The sequence below is a fragment of the Podarcis filfolensis genome, assembly GCF_964270895.1.
Source record: "Podarcis filfolensis genome assembly, chromosome: 2".
NCBI classification, from domain to species: domain Eukaryota; kingdom Metazoa; phylum Chordata; class Lepidosauria; order Squamata; family Lacertidae; genus Podarcis; species Podarcis filfolensis.
The window spans coordinates 57,888,589-57,910,424 of record NC_139605.1 but is presented as its reverse complement, the minus strand read 5'-3'; the positions used below and the strand labels follow the sequence as shown (position 1 = coordinate 57,910,424).

Below are 21,836 nucleotides of genomic sequence, written 5' to 3'. Positions count from 1 at the left end.
TGAGAGGCTTTAGCCTCTGAAGAGGTGAAATGCTTTACAAGGATTGGCAAACATTGCTTCAACTCTCCAAGGAAGCCGCTACCCTCTCAAAGTTGCCTGAGCAGGGAGATTTGCTTGCAAAGAATTGCCTTACATTGCTTGAACTGGGTAGAAAGGGGAAGGCAATCGAAACAAAACTCTCCAAATAACACTTTATTAACTCTAATAAAATTCTTAAAAACATGTTTTGTCAGATCTTGACCTACAACATTGCTTAGTCGAGCAGTTCCAGCAAAGCAATCCCTCCCCACCCCCCATCAAACTTAATAAGGCCTTTAAGATTGTGAACATAAAATGATTTGCGCCCAAAAATAGTCTGTCAGAATCTTGTTAGCTCATTTCACAGTGTGGTTTAAAAAGGAAAAACCCGCTGGGTTAAAACAGGGTCAAAATTATTTGACAAGATTTGGAAACTTGAATTCTGAAGGAAAAACACTAGACACGTGAGAAGGACTTTTGATATTCCTGTGTTATATTCCATTTCACTATTTAAGTCAGTTTAAATCTTCCCTATAACTACAATCCATAGAAATAGTTTTCCAGTGTGAGAAACGTCTACATGGGCAAGATTACATGCACACTCCAAAAGGGCATTTGTCCATAACTTGTTTTGCATAACAATAGCTGGTGAACATTTCATGGTGTGTGTATAATACTGAACAGCTTTAAATGATAGGTCCTACATAATGTATCACATGGCCATTGTTGGCACCTGTCTGTCTTGGGAAACAATGGAGGCGTGTACCTTTTGGGGGGGGAAGTAAAATTGTTTGAAGGTTACAGTGCTTGCAGTGGCCATAGAGACCAATATGGGAGAGACATGTTCTGTTGCAGCTGAGGCAGATTAAGGCGTCAGGTTGTGCTGCTGCAGAAGTAGGCACTGCGGTTGCCTACAAGGAATTCCCAAATGGTGGGGTTGATGATACTTGCCTTCATGTCATGTTTGCAGACATCTTTGGTCTGCCAATGGGCCAAATGCTTGAAGCCAGTTCGCCATAGTGCACATCCTTGGGGATCCTGCCATCTTCCATTCTGTGGACATGACCAAGCCAGTGCAGGCGACGCTGAGACAGGAATGCAAACATAGTGGGGATGGGGGCTTGGGAGAGGGCATCTTTGTTTGAAAGAAGTGGTGTTCAGCATCTTCCTGACACAACACATATGGAAGGTGTGAAGGCATTACTCCTAATGGCTGCAAGTCGCCCACAACTGTCATGGACTGGTTGGATGCAGAGGACTGGGAGGGGGGCACCATTTGGAGAACCAACAAGGGAACCCTCAGTGGAAGAAGGCTCAGAGCCAGAGACTGGTGGTGGGATAATGATGATGAGTGGTCAGAGGGAGAAGAGGGAGCAGACTGGGATGAGGTGTCAGAAATTGAAGAGGTAACAGGGCTTAGTGAGTGGGAAGAGGCTGTAGCATAGAGCAGTCCAGAATCTGAGGCAGAAGCAGAGTACGGTAAAGAGGCAGAGCGGAGGTAGGCTACTGAAAAAGCAGGGAATCTCCCACTCCTGCTCCAGCTTCCCTTCTCCCCAGTCTCCCAGAACATATAGAGAAATGAAGAGGGTGGAGGAAAGAGAGACAAGGCGAAGGAGCCTTTGGCTGCTGGGGAAGGAACTGGGGGAGGAGCCTTAAAGAGCAATGGGAAGATGGGCATCTTCAGTCTTTGCAACTGCCTCACTTGGACAAGACCTACTGGGAAGAGCTTCTGTGGTCACTAGGCCTGCGCTGTTTTAGTTTCTTTGAATAAAGAGTTAACTTCACTGACACTGGATGTTTTATTGCTGACCTGCCTCTGACTCCGGCTTCTGATAATGACTCACTTCCATAAAGCAGACTGCTCAGCACTGCTCAGTCCTTTCTAACCTTTTCTCCCCACCTCTATTCCATGCTTTACAAGTGCAAAAAGGAAGGTAGGGATGGGGGAAACGTGCTATTTCATTTGTTACCAAACAATCCTTATCCCTGACCCTGTTGCTGGAAGGGGTTAGGATGAGGCAGAGGTGTCCCTCCGGTGGGCTCTGCCAGCAATAGAGCTGCACTACCACAAAGGCTACTGCTGCATGCTCTGAAAGCACAAGAATAGCCGTTGTAAATCTCCGAAGCAGGGAAACAGAGAGGTGGAGCAGGAGCAGAACAGGGCCCACACTAGATTGGCTGTCTCCAAAGCTGGCCTGTTTCCCATTGAGGGACCCAATTTGGCCATCTAAACTGCATCAGCCTGGAGCTGGCACAGGAAAAAAGTTACACAACTGCTTTCTCCTAACACTCTAGCCGACGTGAGTGGCAGGGCTTCAGATGCAGTGGTGCATCCACTGATTCATTACATCCCAATGGCCTAAATCAGAGCTTCAAATTGCTCTGCCCAGCTCACTTATGTGCTCATGGAGACTATTTTGAGAACTAACCAAACAGAAATGAAGTGCTTTGCTTCAGAGAGCCCAGTTTCTCATGTAGCAATCCAGTGATCCCTTTTTCCAAAACCAGGGAGAGCGAAGAAGTCACTTTCATTCCCACAGACAGAGGCCAGCAACATTTCCAGCTAGCTGAAGCAAGAACAGCAACATGTACATATTGCTACGCCACCATAATCCCCACAGCACTGTGAGATTCCGGGGGTTCCAAGCGCTTATCCAGGGTTTGGAAATGAAGCACAGTGGAGACTGTGGTGTCTTTATAATATATATAGTTTATTTCCACATATATACAACCTGAGCCTAGGATGGGGGAGCTCTCAAGATTACACTCCAAGAGGGCCCTGTTTCTCACAAGGCTGCCACCTCGGATTCAAACTGCCAGCCCACACTGCTGCGACCCTCCCGTTCTGCAGCCTGCAAGCTGCTTGCCAAATGCAACTATTTCTCCTCTTGCTTACATCAGGCAAACTGCAATCCTGCAACTCTACTAATGGCCTTTGTTCTTCTACCCAACTCGGACCTCAGGGAGGGGCTTCACCCATTTCCCAGCTGGCACACTCTTAGCTTTGCTGATGGCTTTCTTAATAGGTCTTCACCCTTCACCTTCTGCTCTTTTGATGGCCCATCTCTCCAGGCAATTGCTTCATCAGTGAGCCAGCCTGGCTTATATTTTAACAAGCTAAATTCAATGTCTGGCACTGGGGCTGGGGTTGGGGTTCCAGATATTAGAAGGGGAGACCAGGCACCCTAAAATTTTGTAACAATACTTTCAATAACAGCTGCCAAGCTAGAATGTGATGCCTAGGAAAGCACTTAGTCAACTTTTCTTTTTAAAAAAATTATAGACGTATCAAGCAGAAACACCAAGAAAAATATATAACTGTGTACCAGAAAAAGGTCCATAAACTACAACAATTGTGCTAGCCGAATATTATTCTATAGGTCAATTTTTTGCATACTGAGCTGGAAGTATCCCTTCCTTCCAATACTCAACTATACAGAATCCTATTCCTTCAGACCTCACATCTTTATAGTAGAAGCCTGCATAAGGAACTTGTTGCAAGGACCATGGTAACCAAGCAGTAAGAACTGACTAGTCACATGCTGTTATGAGGATAGGTAGTGATTTCCTGTCCTAGTGCCTTTATCTTTCTTGACACATAGAATCAAAGAATTGTAGAGTTGGAAGGGATCCTGAGGGTCATCTAGTCCAACCCCCTGCAATGTAGGAATCTCAAGTAAAGAATCCATGACAGATGCCCATCCAGCCTCTGCTAAAGAGTCAAGCACAGGGGCGCAGGTGGTGCTGTGGCCTAAACCACTGAGCCTCTTGGGCTTGCTGATCGTAAGGTGAGCACTGAATCGCCGTGATGGGGTAAGCTCCCGTTGCTCTGTCCCAGCTCCTGCCAACCTAGCAGTTCGAAAGCATGCCAGTACAAGTAGATAAATAGGTATTTCTGCAGCGGGAAGGTAAACAGCATTTCCATGCGCTCTGGCTTCTGTCACAGTGTTCCGTTGTGCCAGAAGCGGTTTAGTCATGCTGGCCACATGACCCGGAAAGCTGTCTGTGGACAAACGCCGGCTCCCTCGGCCTGATGTGAGATGAGCGCTGCACCCCATAGTCGCCTTTGACTGGACTTAACCGTCCAGGGGTCCTTTACCTTTTACCTTACTTTAAATAGTCAAGCTAAAGACACAAGCTTAAAGAATCTCACAGACTATGACACTGTACTACTGCTGTCCCAGAGCATAGGGCTATTAGAGAGGAATACCCTCAGGACATTTTCTCCAGTGTCTAGCCTACCTATTATTTTTATTACTAAAATTACTAACTTTATTCATAGATCTCAGGGAGGATCACAACATAAAATTACAACATAAAATATACAATAAAATTAAGAACAAAAACAAACCAATAATCCCCCCCTCCCATAACACATTTAAAAGGGCATCAGATGTCCATCGGCCAAAGGCCTGGTTGAAGCAGAGCATTTTCACCTGGCACCTACCTCATGGATGGAGGCCACAGCAAGCTACAGGATTTCTCAGATGGGGAAAACTTCCACTGAAAAAAGCAAACACAAAAGGCAGCTTCAAGGATTGTTAAGTTCCCAGCACATTTTGAGTATGGCTTCATCAAAGGAAAATTATCATTTTTGCTCCTTCATAAAAAAAACTGCTCCATAAAAGCTACATGCTACCACTGCTTTAAGAAGGCTGATTAAGGAACAAATATGAGCATTTTACCCCGATAAAAGACATACTCAAAATGCATTGAGAATTCACCAAACTTTCAGCTGTCCTTTTATATTTCCTTTTTTTTCCCCCTGTGGATTTTAAAAGCCACTTTCAATAACCCTTCTTCTTGTTAAGACCTTAACCACCTGAAAATGGTATCTAAATACAAAGTATAAGAGACGGGGGGGGGGGACACAGAAAAGTGTGTTTTGGGGACCCAAATCCAAGAAAGGTTTTAAAAACATAACCACTTAAGAAATATTTTGTTTAAAAGAAATAAAATACAACGTCAAACAATTCTATGACAAGGGCCCCGGACCTTCAGTGCAAACTATTTTGTTCATAGGAGTGCATGAACAGTGAGCAACTTTAGTTACCAGCGTAATCTCACTGAGATCAGTTACTTAACTTTCGTTTCTCACAACATCTGCAACATCAGGCACTCAACCTAAGCCATTCATCTTTAAAATATGTTTTGAATTGCAGTAACAGACTGTTGCTACCTAGTTCCCTTGAATAGAATTTGATTTACTACAAAGATGCCATGCTGGGGGTGGGCTGGGCTCTTTTGGAGTCATTAAGAGAAAATACTATAAAAGGAATCCCCTAGAGAAACTGTTTCTAGGGTCAGGAAATGTGAAAAAAATAAAAGTGGTTAAGTGGTGGTCTACTTTAAGAAGTGATTATTCACAGTGCACCTGTAGGAAAAGAAGAAACTCTCTACTGATTCTTTTTAGAAAGAGAGACAGACAGAGAGAGGGAGAGAATTCAAAAGTTTGATTACTATAAAGGAAAAAGAAATATTTGGCCTACGTGTTATTTAAATATTAATGTCCTCTGCCTAAGCAAAAAGTAATATCTAATATGAACTGAATACTTTCCAAACAGCCTTCACAAGTTTATGGCTAAAATCCACAAATCCATTTACTTTAGAATAATCTTACTAAAGTCAACAGGACTTCTCGGGACAAGCGTGTTCCAAATATGGTTTGCGTGTATTTTTTGAAAAGGAAACAATTTATTTTATTTTTTTAATGAGTGGGATGCGTTTCAATCAAAGCACATGCAAAACTAATTTGTAAAGGAAACAACTTTTGTTTCAGCTTTTTAAAAAATGAGAACAGGAGGTGTAGAGCAGGCAGTGAAGCAACTTTGAAAAAACAACAACAGGCCAACACATGAGGGGAGAAGCATATTGCAGTTTAAAAATTGATTAATGAGGTGCTGACAAACTCATATAAACACGGGGACAGGCAGGCCTGCCAAATCTCAAACCTATCCAAATGTTGTGAAGAAAATGCAGTTTTTAATTTGGGACAGGCAAACATAGAGGGGAGGAAAATCAGCTTTAGCATCAAATCTTCATAGATTGTTAGTTTTCAAATGTATGTGCAGCACTGGAGGTTAGCAGACTGCTAATAAAAATATCAGATGGGGGTGTTGGTTAAATTTGTGTATCCTAAATTTACTGTTATTTGCATTCCTCTGTGTACATCCTTCTTTTGCATTATTAAATAGCTCAATTGCAAATGTTCTAGAAGCTAACAAATCTTCTGGAAATGAAAACTAGAGGTTAAGAAATCAATCTGTTTATCTGAGTTGGTTAACGGAGCCTATTTATTTGTTAGGGTGCACCACCCAATATTTCAAGATTAGGAATCACATTACTCCTCATTTATAACCACAGCCCATTAGGTTTCGCTAGCCAATTAGTTTATGACACATTCCTGGTATTTTCAGTAATCTCCATTTTCACTGGAAGCAAATTTCTACTTTTGTTTACACTTCTAAACACTGTGTCGAAGAGGCTGGAATGACTTATGGGCAGACTACTCCTCGCAGTACACATCTATTATTTTGACTCAAGTCCCAGCTTTAGCAGGATATTAAAGGTCCAGCCTAAATTTAGGTAGATGCTTTGAGGCCACTAACATGCAGTCTCCTCTTGCTGTTCTTTAAAATTAGATATATAAAAAGCCATTTGTGCATCTTGTAAAGCAGCGAAACAGCAACAAACGCTACTCAAATCAGAGGAATAGCACTATCTGAGGCTCTCTCTGGGTTTGGATGTACCATCCAGGAAAATCCACCTTTTGTTTCTCATAACTAAGATACAGACACAAGCTTGTGGGGGAAAGAGGCAGTTCTGCAATGTAACAGCAGAAGCTGGCTGTGCACAGTGCTGACTGGCTGGTGCCTGTGCAGTAATGAACCTCCACCCCCCAACTTTGAAACTCTATCAAAATTGGCCATTGTTTTTAAAAAGAATCTTCAGGCATTTTTAGAGGATGTTCAGAAAAACTGAGCTCATTCTGAACCAGCCTGTTAGTACTTTTAATTACACACTTCTGCATACTCTTAGAAATTCATAGAAAACACAGGTGCCTGTTTTCCGGCAATATCATTCCTGTATTGTCAGTTGTCTGCCTGAATGATAGGCAAAATTCTAACCATACATTTGCCAATCATGAATTGTAGCAAACCCAGGGAAGGAGTAAACCAATAATCTTTTCAGTTGTCCTTTTGTGATGATGCAACAGGTACTTCACCCCAGTAATGACATAATTCACTCATTCCTGAGAATCCAAGGTGTTGTTTTAAAATTACTCATTTTTAGCACGATATCACCAACAGTAGTGCAGTTATTTCCCGTGTGAACAGACACAGTGCTATGGTCTCACCTCCATTGGATGGAGTGGTTTTTGATAGGGTTGATGACCTCAGCTGCCTCTGTTACCTGGCTAGCAACACTATGCAACCCCACCTTTCTTCATTATCTCTCCAAAGTTATATTTGTCCCTAATTAACAACTTAAGATGGGCTACATACCCGCCTCCTGGTTTGTTCGTTTCTTACTCTCACTTTAAAAATAAAAATAAAAATGAATGAATATACACACTGCTTTCCGCCCCTAGCCCTGGTGATGTATACTATTCATGAGGGGCTGGTCACGACTCCTTTCCTGGAAAAGCAGCAGCAATAACACTTGCAAATTTTGCAGGGAAAGTAATGAGTGCAAGTTTCCCCAGCAGCTGCCAGTGAAAGGACAGGTGGAAGGCAGGGTGGAAGGCAGGGGAAAGTTTCTCCAGCACCCAAAACCTGGCAGGAGCTCTAGTTAAAAGGCAAGGGCTTTTTCTTGAAATATATATGTTCTCAAAATATATATTGCAAATTTCAATGCTGGTGTGCACACTTGTAGCCTTTTTTTTATTATTTTGGAGGGGGGAGTGCCTCCCTTTCCCCAGGGCAGCAGCAATGACTGCAGCAACTTTTTACAGGGAAAGGGGTGGACAGGTGATGTCCCGTCAGTAGGAGGAGGAAGCGCAGGAGGCTATCCTTACATCGGGGATTAATCAGCTCTTAATAGGGATAACACTAATAGAATGTTAGCATAAATAAACAAGCAAACCTTTTTGTTGGTGCCTCGAAGGACCTGGGAAGACCATGGATTAATTTAATTGTGGTACCACGTCTTACAAAATATCGCAGGGCAGTGACCCATATCCATCAACTGCTTCTGACATACCTTCTTGCCCCGGCTTTCCATGACCTATAAGACTGGATCTGAGCTTACCTGTTTTCCTGTTTTCATAATACAGTCATACCTTGGCTCCCAAATACCCTGGAACTCGGACGTTTTGGTTCCCGAACTCAGAAGTGATTGTTCCAGTTTGCGAACATTGTTTTGGAACCCGAATGTCCGACGGGGCTTCTGATTGGCTGCAGGAGCTTCCTGCAGCCAATCAGAAGCTGTGATTTGGTTTTTGAACGTTTTGGAAGTCAAACGGACTTCTGGAATGGATTCCATTCGACTTCCAAGGTATGACTGTACTGTTTTACAGGTTTTTTTTTAAAAAAAGTTCTATCTCTGCCTTATATGCATTTCTGCATACTGCTTAGAGATTTTAAAATATTAATCTGGTTAGAAAGGATTTTGATTAACTTATTGATCGATTGAAATTAATTAACTAATGAATTAATTGAAATATTCAAGGGACTTTGGATTTCTTTCCTTAGGTAGTCAAAGATATAAAAAATAAGCCCAGGATGTAATACATCATCCTGCTGTATGACAGAGGATATATGCCATCTAATTCCATTTGGCACCCTGGTTCTTTCTACTTCCTCACCTCTGCAACCAACTCTTTAATTAGAAATGCTGAGTCATGCTGGAGTTTACTTGAAAGGAGCTGTTTGCTAAATGCTTGCTTCTAAATCTGGACTGAGGTGAACAAAGTTAACCTGAAATGTCTGAAGTGGGGAGGGCAAGCAGGTGCTGAGATGGAAGACAGGAGGAACTTGATGCGTCACAAAAAGGAAGCCATGACATAGCCAGGTGGGAGCAGCTAATCCCATGCAAGAAGCCTCCAATAAGAAAAGAAGCGTCTACCCTATTACATTGGTTGTATTTGGTGTGAGATGTAGGAGGGACACTGTGAAGGACGTCAGCAAGCTTATCCTCCCCGCCCAAACCCATTTTTTTCCAGGTGCACTTCTTGCTAGACCAAAATAAATATACAGCATCAACAGGCATACTTATTTTGTTTGCTGTAATGTTCAAGCAACAAGTCCAAAGAGAAGGCAGGGGGTTGGGGTGGGACCACCGATTAAACTGAACCATTATTCATAAAAATAGGAATGCTCTGTCACTGAATGCATTTCTGCACACTTTACTGCCATGCTGAATATTAAAGTATGAGGAGTGATTTGCTCTGCCGAAAGTGATTAATTTCTTTAAAATGCGAAGGTCACGCTAATTGACATGACCTGTGTAATTAAGCAGTCTCTGTTTACACACGGAAAGCTCGACTGCTGTGAGGCTGGGCTTGCCTGACAGAATGTCTTTACGAGTCAAGAGATCAACAACCCCTCTTATGTCCTACCTAGTCACCTACACAAGCTCCTGATTGCTCTTCTGACAGAACATGCAAGAGCATTACCATATGAAAATCAGCTCACATCTTGGGGGAGTTGCAAACTGGCAGCACGTAGGTAAGCACAAACTGTTGCTTTGACAGACTGCGGTCCTGGCTGTTCACGCTAGATTGCCCTGTTTGCGAGAGCATGTCTGACTGGAGGATATTCTTACAGAATAACCGATGTTTAATAAATACGAGGCAACAGTGGCAGAGACGGAAGGGAAACAGATGGGAGGCCCTTAAGAAGGCTGTGTAGAAATCTGCAAATTCCATGTGGAAATAGCAGAAATTATATGGCCTGGAAAACAAAAGCTAGTCAAACAAAACTGTTCCGCTTCCAGGTAACATGGCATTAACTGTGAGGGAAATACAAACTTACGGTCAGAAATATGGCCTTTGCTTTATTTATTTATTGCACATTCCTCTATGGAGCTCAGGAAAGTGTAAGATCTTACCCAATCTGAGGTAAGTTAGTCTAGCCCTAGATATTCCAGTCTGCACGGAAGTTCAACACTGCATCCACTACAAAAACTGCTGGACCATCAGGTCTTCTCCTCAGTGCTCCTACTCCAAGCACGCAGCAGTGCAGGGTGGGTCAGGAGATGCTGCTTATCAGGCAGTAACATAGACCACCCTGGGGCTTTGCTGGAGCAATTATCTTATCAGTCACTCCCTGCTCCAGGTGGTTCCACTGCTGACTCCGCCTGCTGGTCCTTTGGGGCTCTTGTGGAAGACCCAACAATTTTCCCTCATCCTGGAGCCAGTCCCCATGCCAGAAGTTGGGAACTCTGGAACAGGCCAGAAATGCTCAACTGCTGCAACAACATATCTTCTCATCTACCCTCACACACCTGAGTATGTCCCAGCTATTGGGACCAGAGTGTTCCCAACACTATTTGCTTTACTTGTTTTTGTTTCCGCAAACTGCCTTGAAATCATTGATATAAGGTGGCATATAAAGGTTTTAAATAAATAAACAGAAAAATATGCAGATGGTAAAGCATGTTGTGCAGATGCCTGATTATCGTCTTCCAAAGCAACTACTCTATTCTGAACTTAAAAATGGAAAGTGTAACACTGGTGGTCAACAAAAGAGGTTGGAAGACTGTCTCAAGGCAAATTTTTAAAAATGGAGTATAAACACCAACAATTGGGAAACACTTGCCTGCGAGTGCTCCAATTGGAGAACAGCTTTTACCAAAGGTGTCATGGACTCTGAAGACACTCGAATTCAGAACGCAAGGTAGAAATGTGCTAAAAGGAAGGCACGCTTGGCAAATCCAGACCTTGATCAACCCCCACCCGGAAACCAATGTCGCCACTGTGGAAGGACTTGTGGGTCCAGAATTGGCCCCCACAGTCACTTACGGACTCATCGTTAAAACCGTGTTTATGGAAGAAAATCTTACTTGGCTAGGAGTGATCACCAAGGAAGAAGGACTACTCTATCCAACCTATGGGCAGTTAGGAAATGACCTATGAATAGTTTCCTAATGACTCTCTTTCATATTACAGAAACTGAATATGGGTAAAAGCTTAGCAAAGATTTTGTTCCAACCATACGCTGTAAGAGTTCTATCAAGCATTTTTTCCAACTTAGCTTCAAATTAAGTCCAGAGTGGTAATTAACGGAACAATTGACAATAAATTTTGGATAATAGTCCTTTAAGAATTTAATGGTTATTTACTAGCTTTTCAAAGTCAGTTAAAGCTGTTCTGAATGTTCCATTTTTTACTCCATCTTTAAGTAATCTCTAAACTGAAAATATTGAAACAATTGGGCTTTTTTTCGCTATTTACATTTTTCTTAATTATATGGCACACTGATAGTCAAAAAGTGCATAATTAACAGGGCTGTCCTATGCATGTTTACGCAAAAGTGAGACCCACTGTGTTCAGTGAGGCTTTCTACTTGTGTGTTTAGAATTATAAACCTTTTGTAAGCCCCATTTAACTATGTGAGATGTAGGTATGCATAGGGTGCTTATTAGCCTAATAATTCCATTATGTCATATGGAAGATCTAAATATTAAAAATAAGGGAAATCAACACAAATACACAAACACTTATGTCTTAAAATAATCCTAGCCAGTGCTTTCTTTCTTTTAAAAAATGTTTAGGGGTAATCTCATTTTCCTACTTATATTGAAATACTGCCCCTCAATGAGGCCAAACTTAGATTCACAAAATGTTTAGGGGTATGCATACCCCTGCGTCCCCCCAGAAAAAAAGAACTGATTCTAGCCTGCATTTCTAACACTGAAGGTATAAAATCCACATCTTGTTACCATCTAGTTCTGTTTTAATGTAGCATATTTCCCATATATTTTATGACCTAGCAGTATAAATAAATAATTTATAAATAAATTATACCATAAAGGTTGCCCATCAAAATCAACTACGTTTTTTTGTATTTAAGTGATTTATTGTTTTTGATGTTGCGGTGTTACAGTAATAATAATAATAAATTGTGCCAGGCTGTTCCACCACTGTCATTTGGCCAAAAAAAAAAAAAAAGTTTTTATAGAACTATGGCCAACTTTATGGACAATTCATATGAAAGATCTGAGCAGTTTACTGCAGCAGAAAGAGGCTTGCATCTCTTCTGGTGGGGAAACCTGCATACGGGCAGATTAGGGTAGTTTTGTTTGTTTCAGAATTGTTTGTGAACTTCACCCTGTACATTTAAAACAATACCTCCAGTCCATACCTGTTTAGGGTGGTGAAAATGTCAGCACACAGTGTGATAGGAGGATCATAACAGAATGGATTATTATTAAGGCCTTTTCTGTTGTTCCCCCTTATCACTCTGTCTTCTTTGCCTTATATGGTGTGACACTGTGAGATAGGATAGGCTACCAATCCCAAGAGGGGACGCGGGTGGCGCTGTGGTCTAAACCATTGAGCCTAGGGCTTGCCAATCAGAAGGTTGGCGGTTCGAATCCCCACGACGGGGTGAGCTCCCGTTGCTTTGTTCCCAGTTCCTGCCAACCTAACAGTTTGAAAGCACGTCAAAGTGCAAGTAGATAAATAGGTACCACTCCAGCGGTAAACGGTGTTTCCGTGCGCTGCTCTGGTTCACCAGAAATAGCTTAGTCATGCTGGACACAAGACCCGGAAGCTGTCTGTGGACAAACGCCAGCTCCCTCGGCCTACAGAGCAAGATGAGCGCGCAACCCCAGAGTCGTCCACAACTGGACCGAACAGTCAGGGGTACCTTTACCTTTACTTTACCAATCCCAAAAGGCAAAGCCTACATAACGTTTGTCTTATCAAGCTAAACAGATTCCACTAGCAGCCATGTAGGCATTCTACAGTAGCTCAATAATAGAGCAATCCAAATCCTGGCCACCAAGGGATGGAGAGAATCAGTGGATCCAGCACTGTGTCCAAAACCCTCCCTTCCAGCTGGCCTGGGCAGAAGATGAAGGTGATTCTTTTACACTTTTGGGAGGGGGGGCTGTACCAAATCCAGACTGGCACAACATGGGGGATTAGTAGGGGATTGGATCTGGTGGATCCAAAGCCTCTGGCACACCACACTGCCCCATTTGGGGGGGGGCTTACTACTGGCTTCTATCGGTGGGAGAACTGGCATTTGCAAATATCCACAAATTACGGTGAAACTGGGGACTCCACAGAAGCAGAGGCTGCCTCACTTCTCCTCATCTCCACCAATAGAAGCCAGTAGGGAACAACATCTGCCTCCCATTCTAAACCACCCAATACCCCATCAACATGCAAAGGAATGGTGCTAGTGTTGAAGGCAGAATTGTACTGGGCCGCTAAGAGACAGTTTTGTCAAGCAGCTAGTGTGTTCATATTGGTAGGTCACAGCTTGCACAGACTTGAGAGAACGAATAAAATATTATTTTTCTTCCATTTGGGTTTTAGAACTAGAAAGAGGCAACATTTGTTTAGCTTGTTGATTTACTGAATTAAAATCAGTTAAGAACTAGCATCTGTATTCCTTCAGGTAATTTTACAGTCCAGAGTTTCCCAACCTGTGGGCTGTGACTTGCAAGTGAGGTGCAATTCCTGTGGAAGTGGCCTTATTACTAAACACAAATTAATTATCACTTGTAATCCTTCACTGGTATGATGTTACAACTCTTACAGCTTTTTGTTTCACTGGCACATTATAATGCTATGTTCACACTTGTAACCAAATGTCAGAAAGGCTAGTCTTGTATTCCCATAAACAAAACTGTGAATGCTGTTGGTACCATAAATATTTCAATGAATTCCACATTAATATGGGTGCTAAGTAAATGGTTATAAAATAGGCAAACTTACACTTCAGGGGAACAAAACAGACAGCTGCCAATGACCTAAGGTCCAAAATTCATAGGACAATATTTCAGTGGGTTACCATATCAAGGAAATTTGGATTTCTGAGCCACCATACCAAAAAGGCTGGGAACCACTGCTAAAATCTAGCATCATCTTCCAACTTACCTAGTGACTTTCATGACTCATGATGTATTAAATTGTGTGGGTTTTTTTAATGGTAATTCTCTGTTGTCATTGGCTGCATCCATATGGCAGTTTCACGACTGCCACGACTGCTTTCACGACTGCCAAGCTCCACATTATATTTGAGCTTTCACACAATGTAAAAGCCACTTATGGAACAATAGTGGAATATGGAGCAGGTTTAGCGCTCATTCCTGTTTTACTGGTTTCCAGAAAAACGCCTGTTTGCAAATAATATGAAAACGAGTGCTAAACGAGCTATATTCCACTATAGTTCCAAAAGTGGCTTTAACATTGTATGAATTTTTTTTAAAGCTGGAAATTAACTGTTAGGGATAGAATTGCCATGCGAATGCAATCATTGTTAATACCTGGGGTGTCAAACCCTTGCAAATTGCTCCCATGTCTTGTGGGGAGGGGTTAAAAATATTTAAAAGCCAAAGAGCAGTAATAGTGCCAACCCAGGGCCAACCCACTTGTGAGGCAAGCAGCAGAGGTCCACGAGGTGTGGCACCACAGCCAGCGGAGGGGAGCCAGTTTCCAGAGAGATGTGATCTCAGTGCTGCTCACTTCTCTGGCGGCTTTGGACCACTGCCACCACTTCTCTGGTGACGGCACAGGCGCCTCCACCCCTGTAGCCATCAGAGAAGCCGCTGCCTTGCAACCTGGGGGGGGGGGGGAACCTGGGCCAGATTTAGGTTTGATGAGGCCCTAAGCTCCTGAAGGTAATGGGGACCTTTATATGTCCAGCTGTCCTTTGTCAACAAATTGTTGCTGTTTTTTTGTGTTGAATATATGCTACATGATAATTTATGGACGTTAACAGGTATCTAAAGCCATATGCACATGCAGAATGTAGGCACCCTATCTATAGAAATGAGGAAACCAGTGATATTTTAGGGAGCATGCTTACATCATAGGAACCTACACAACACAAAACACTGCTGCTGTATGAAGGTTTTATTTTATTTGCTTTTTATCTTATATTTTGGAAATGTACATCCAGGTTTGTTTTTTCTTTAATTTTTTTGGGGGGCCCCAAGAGAATGGGGCCCTAAGTTATAGCTTGTTTAGCTTATACATAAATCCGGCACTGGGGGAGACCAGGAAGTGGCATCTTCCCATTTGGCCTCAGGTGCTGAAAGGGGAAGGGCCAACCCTAGTTCAGATTCGTTGTTTTCGAGCTGGCATTCTGACACTTCAAATCACAGAACAAAGCCTGGTGGCTTACAAAATGCAAATCCTCGCCATTTCCCCCCATATCCCAACTCTTATTTATTTTTTATAATTTATATCACACCTTTCCCCATTCAAAGGGTAAACCAAAGCGACTCACAGAAAATACATCAAAATACAATGCCAAGAACAACGATAAAATGCAAAACGTAACTTTCCGAAAGAACTATGTAATCATTTTACATAGGTTGACAATCTTCCCAGCCCACATCATTTAAACATTATTTATCTTAAGGGGGGGGGAGTGACACTGACCTGAAATCTTCGCATGTCTCGAGGGTTTCCTGCATTTTTTAGGCAGTTCTGGTTACATTTAAGAAAAAATTTCAAGAAGAACCTGTTGGAAAAAGGATATCGTGTTGAGTATACCAGTTGTTGACAAGTTGCCCCAATACACCCCTTGCTCACCCAGCAAACAATTTATATAAAATTGTCTGTCCACATGTACCACATGGATAAAGACGGTCTTCTCACAGTTCTAACACACCAGACCAATGAGCCAAAAACAATAGGCATAAACTTAACACAAAATTATTCCGCCAAAAAGCAAAGTCATTATCTGTCTTCTAAAACATGCCACTTGAAACTTTCATCACACAACAAGGGTACAGAGGAGAAAATGAAGCCGCCATTTCCATGGAGTCTGACGGCTGGCAGTCACAACTACAGAATTCCGGAAATGATCATATTTCCCTACTACTTGAAACAGTTATGCATTTGGGGACGACAAATTGGCATATTTTTCACTGTCACAATTCTGGCTCCCACATACTATAATTTACAGAATTCCAAAATGTGTTTATGATGAAAAACATTTGTGCATGTAATACTGTACAGGGAGCGCGTGTGATTTCAGCTAAGGCATTAAACACTAAATGTTCTCTCAAAGTAAGCTTGCAGCTTCATTGCTTCTCTCACCTGTGGCCCTGCATCTTGGGTTGCAAAACTGCTGCTTCTACCATCATTATGCATTTTACTTAATAGAAAAATGGCCCTAGTAATGATACTAGTGTTGTTAGTATTATTCAGTCGTAATATCCTTTCAGTGCATTTTAAAAGTATGAGGAATATGGAGATGAGATGGCAGTCACTGGCAATAACAATGAAAGATGTCAACTTCCAGGCTTTAACAACTCCTAAGCACTAAATCCTAAACCCCCAACTCCTATCAGAATTTCTGCCTCCCATTTTGTCTCCTTACTAGTTATTCTGGCTTTATAAACTGTTTTCCTCCCCTCTGTGGTATGAAGAAGTTGATGTTGTTCTTGGTTTACTTGTTTTTTCTTGTCGTATGTCTTAGGGGAGATGTTCTCACCCCTGCACTGAAACTATCTGAAAACAGACTGGTAGGCAGCTGCAACACACCCGCACAAGTGCGGGGGGGGGGGGGGGACACACAAAAGTCAGAAAGTACTGTCACTAGAACAATAGCTGTGTTGATCTGTTGTATTTCTTCTTCTTTTTTAAAGCCTCTGTTTATTTGAGAGTAACCTCATCAAACCCAGTAGGCTTCACTTCTGGGGACACATGCAAAAATTGGGTATTCTAATATGTGGTAGCCATTGTGAAAATTGAAGCCGGTGACCTTTATTTATTTTAGTTATTCCAGTATACTTCTGTCTCTGGCTCTGCCTATAGTCATCACTAGCTCCACCCACTCTCACCCTGCCATGACCTGTGATGGAATGATCCCACAGCAGAAACAAGATTGTTCACTCACCCTACCTCCATACTACAGTAATGAATGGAAATTAATACACAACAGGAAAACATACTTAAATAAATGGGGGAGATACCATTATATAGATGCAGTTGGGTGGTCTTTGATGCCTTAAATAGGCGTTCTTACAAAAGAAAAAATGTGCTAGCTAGGATGAAGTCCTCTTTCACTAAATTTGCCAGCAATTGGAGCAGTCAACTTATTAAAGGTTGTAGTCAATCAGCAGCCTTGCATTTAACTGATAAATCAATTGATTCACCATTTAAAAAATATTACAGTATCTCAGTACAGGTTACATTCTAAGGGTCATTACTGAAGTTTTTCCCAAACTAGCAGGAAATTATAAAGCATATCAAAAATATTACAACAGATCTACTGAGTGTTGCTTCTTTGTATTTATTATTATTATTGTTATTATTTATTATACACACACAGTGGTATCTCCGGTTGCAGATGAGATCCGTTCCGGAGCTCTGGCTGGAGCTTCCACAACTGGAGGGACCGCTTCTGTGCATGCACAAGCAGCGAAACACTTCCAGGTTCGCCGCTTTCGCAACCCCAAGTTTATGTTACCCGAGGGTAACGTAAGCCAAGGTGCTACTGTATACTGTATATATATCCCTATATAAAAAGTACCCAAGTGGTTTACAACAATATCTATATACAATGCAAACCACATACATATTTCAAATCAGAGGCCATCAACAAACTTTGATGGTTACTTTATACAGCAATACAATGCTTTGCTCACAGAGCACTCTTTTCAACGTACATCATGCTGCTTTAAAATCTAAACTTTAATCTGTAATTCTAACAAAAGAATACAACATGTTGCATAATTCAGTTTACATTTTTGTCTAGGGAGGGAAAGGGATGCTACTAATATGTATTAAAAGGGTGATTCGGCAAGCTCCAGCCACAAACACTCATGGGTAATTATAAATACCAGCATGAACACAAATATCCCTTTCCTATTACTCCCATGAAACATCCTTTTGGCCGAGGCCTATAGAATAACATAGAGGGAGAAGCTAGCTGCCACTCAAAGCAAAGAGAAGGGGGGGGACCCCACATACTTTCCTACACTACCTGCCTCAAGTGGGAGGCCCCTCATCTACTTAGTGCCATCTGTAGGGATGAAGGGATGCCCTAGGAACAACTAAGCCAAATGTATATGGCCTATAGAGGATCAGCTCAAGGGCTGGCAAAATAAGAGAGGCACTTGATTTTGCATGGAGACATGCTTGTTCTGTAATAGAAACTCACTTCCCTGGGTATGGCTCCTTCCATAGCTCAGTGGAAACTAGTTGGAGCCTGTCTTACCTATGTAGCAGCTCTTAGCTGCTATGCTGAGTTGTTCACAAATAAGTACAGCTTCCGAAGCTCTCCTGACATTCCTGCTGCTTCCTGGTATTAGGACAAACCTGTTGCAAGGTTTCTTCCCAAACCCACAGGATGCCACAGATTTGCCCAACAACTTCAGTGTCCTAACTCCTTCCCATAAACAAATGAGATATACCCTAAAGACTCTGGTGCTAATAATGCACACCTCCAATCAGTCTGTAAATTGCTGTCAGCTGAATCCAATTTCTGATTACAGCTTGGGTGTTGATTAATACACAGTTAAGCAAATTACCTACACCCAGAACGGAAAAGGGAAGAAGAAATTTAGCTTTGCTTACAGAAATAGCAGTACACAAAAGGCTTAAATGCAGGATACTTTGAGTTCCTCACTATGCACAAATCAGCGGAGCAGTCTCATGTCCCTGGCACAGTTTGCCAAGAAACAATGCTGTGTTTTATAAAGCAAAGAGATAGAAACCGGACGAAAAAATATTTCCCTGTTTTTCACCATTAGAGATTGAGGAACAGCTGGCCACAGATTATGGGCTACTTTCTTAATGGGGGGGGGAACACCTCAACTTAAAAAAATTAACCAGGAGAAGGTCTCGACCAAAACACAACCATAAATACATGAAATTCTAGCATAACTAGGGAAGACCATGAAATATTTGGGGTAGTTGTTAAATCTTCACGTATGGGTTTATTAGTTTAATGATGATAATATAGCCATACATGTAAATGTGTCTACTCCAGATTGTGTGTTATAAACACATGCAAAGAAGCCCCAGCATAGATGAAAGGAGGGCTGGAAGGGCTCTGTTTGTTTACACTAAATTAAAGACAGACATAAGTTACTGCATTGTCCCGTCAAGTGCAGCCTGATATCCAATATCAGTAAACTGGCACTAGCTGGTGTTTGCAGACCGGGGGGGGGGGGGGGAGGGAGAGAAGGGCTTTCTAAGCCTCTAATGGCCAGCTGTGACTTTGAATGTGCAGAAAGAACTGTCAGCACAAATAATGGCATCTCAAATCCAGACAACTGCTTGCCACCAAGAGGTGGTTTGTATTTGTGCCAAAATGGATTCTGAGAGGCCAGCAAAGAGGACTTTAATTCTACCAAAGAAAAATGAAATGCGGCCGGGGCTGGGGGGGGGGGAGAGAAGTTCGGGATCTTACATTTTGTGGATGAGCACTCGATGGCTCTCCTGTCAGCAGCTCATCGTTTAGCTCGCCAGCTATGAAGGGCATGGACATTAAATCCCTCTTGCCCTAAGCTGGCCCTGCCGCGTGGAATGCTGGCAGAATCCTGAGCTCGGTCTCCTGCCTGCTGAAATGAAAAGCCTGGCCATCTGTTGGGAGGCAAAGATTTCCCTGTCAACTGATGCCTGCTCAGAGCCTCCGACAGGCCCTTATGTGGCAAAGTCTCTCAGAAGCCCTTATTCTTTGGGGAAAAGTTTGCTTTGCCCCAGAGGCTTGCTGGAGAATTCTTCAGAGTTTTCCAGAATGTAGGAGCCAAGCAGCTGACCAGTTTGGCCTGCCCTTCCCTAAAGGAATAGATTACCAAGAAGGGGAGGTGGATGTAATAGTTAAAAATATCTTTACTCACAGTCGAGCGTGTGTTTTCAACAAGCTCCGCAAATGGAGGAAAAGATTGATCGTGCTAGCTAGTATAAGGCATGCATGAATGTTAGGGGCAAAGGTGTTGGCTAATTGGCCAAGGAGGTTATTTGCAAAAAAATAAATTTTAAAAATGGATACCTTTTCATTTCATTTTGCAAAATTCCAGGCTTCTTCTGCTTTACAAAAAAAAAACTACTGCAAGTAGTTTGACTAGAAAAGTGGCATTAAATAAAACAAGTGAAAAGCAACATCTCCAGCGTAGGCTGAATGTGTGGAAACAGACTAGATTTAGAGATAGTGTGTGGACTGGGGAATAGGAATTGGTATAGTTCATAGAACAGATGTGTCTGCTTGTCTGTCTTTCCCTTGGCCAGTGCTATTTCTCTAGAAAAAGAGGTGCTGGAACACACCATGAACACCTCCCTCGCTCTCTTAGAAGGGCAATGGCGCCCACCTGAGAGGTGCCAGAACTGAGTTCCGGCTGAAAAAAAGCCCCGCTCTTTGCTAATTACAAATAGATAAATTTTCTACTTGTGTGGTAGAGGCGGGCGATAATCGTTAATAGCAATTCTGGCAGGGATGCCTGATGAATTTGTTCTCTAAAAATTCTGAGAACATACCTGCTCCCACTCCTCCAGGAACCCCTTTTCCCCATTGCAGGTCTACAATTCCCTTAGTTCCGTAGGAAGAAGGATTGACAGTTAAACCAATGTATCCCAACCTTGGGTTGCCAGCTGTCTTTGGACTACAACTCCCATCATCCCCAGCTAGCAGGACCAGTGGTCAGGGATGATGGGAACTGTAGTCCAAAAACAGCTGGAGCCCCAAGGTTGGGGAACTCTGAGTTAAACCACACTGTAGCTCTGTGAGAGGGAATGGGAGACACCTAGCAACTCTCAGCACACTTAACTACATTTCTTTGGATTCTTTGTGGGAAGCCATGAGTGCTTAAAGTGGTATGATACACTTTTCAATGTATAATGCAGATGGGGCCTAAAGTGTGGCTCAGAACTTGGTTTATCTATTGGCTTTCACACTTTCCATGTACTCTAATGTAGTTTTTGGCTCAAACACAACATAGCAGAATATGTTTTTATATGCATATTAGGGGAGGAAAATACTTTACGTATTTAAATGTGAATTTTCTTGCACTTTTATTTTTACAATCAGTTTGGGAAAAGGATAAAAATTTTTTAACATAAACTTGATTAGAATTTTATTTAGGGGGCAAAGGAATGGGTTTTTGCATATGGGTTAGGTGTCTGTTTAATTTTAGAGCAATTCTGGAAAAGGCTTGCAAATGGACCTGAACGTCTCTGATTTATTGCTTTTCTAAAAAAAATTCCAAACAACAAAAACAGAGTTTTATCCCTCTTGTAACACTTTTTTTTTTAATTGAATGGACAAATCATATCTTCAATGAAATTTTCAATTACAGGTGGATGCAGAATGCGAATCTCAGAATTGTAAACTAACACACTATTCTAAAGTGAAAATTACATTGATGTATAACAGAATGAAGTAATTAGCAGGCATGTGTATTGGGTCTGGACAGATTCCGAAACCTAAAATTAATCAGGCAGCTTCAGAGACATCTGGGACTCTTCCAAGGTAAAACGGTGTTTTCCTGAGGAAAAGTGAATCAGGCTGCTCCTGAAAACCCTGGAGCCACATCAGATTCAGACTGTTTGTCTCTTTAAAACGGTTATTCCCAGGCTCTCTATTTCCAATCAAGGATAACTTCACCAAGGCTTTCCTTTTTTTATTTCCAATAAAGGTGCTTTGTGATGGATGCTGAAGGAACCTTAATGTCAATTGAGCAGGAAG

At 42.1% G+C, this 21,836-nt stretch overlaps 1 protein-coding gene across 8 annotated transcripts in view; it reads right to left on the bottom strand.

The window, feature by feature from the left end:
* Nucleotides 1-21,836, bottom strand: part of EBF1 (EBF transcription factor 1) — a 373,513-nt gene that overhangs the window by 114,958 nt on the left and 236,719 nt on the right. For all 8 annotated transcript variants that reach the window (XM_083603866.1, XM_083603870.1, XM_083603867.1 and 5 more), the window contains exon 7: nt 15,581-15,662. In XM_083603866.1, the coding sequence (XP_083459992.1) occupies nt 15,581-15,662 (82 nt within the window). The remainder of the gene's footprint in view (nt 1-15,580; nt 15,663-21,836) is intronic.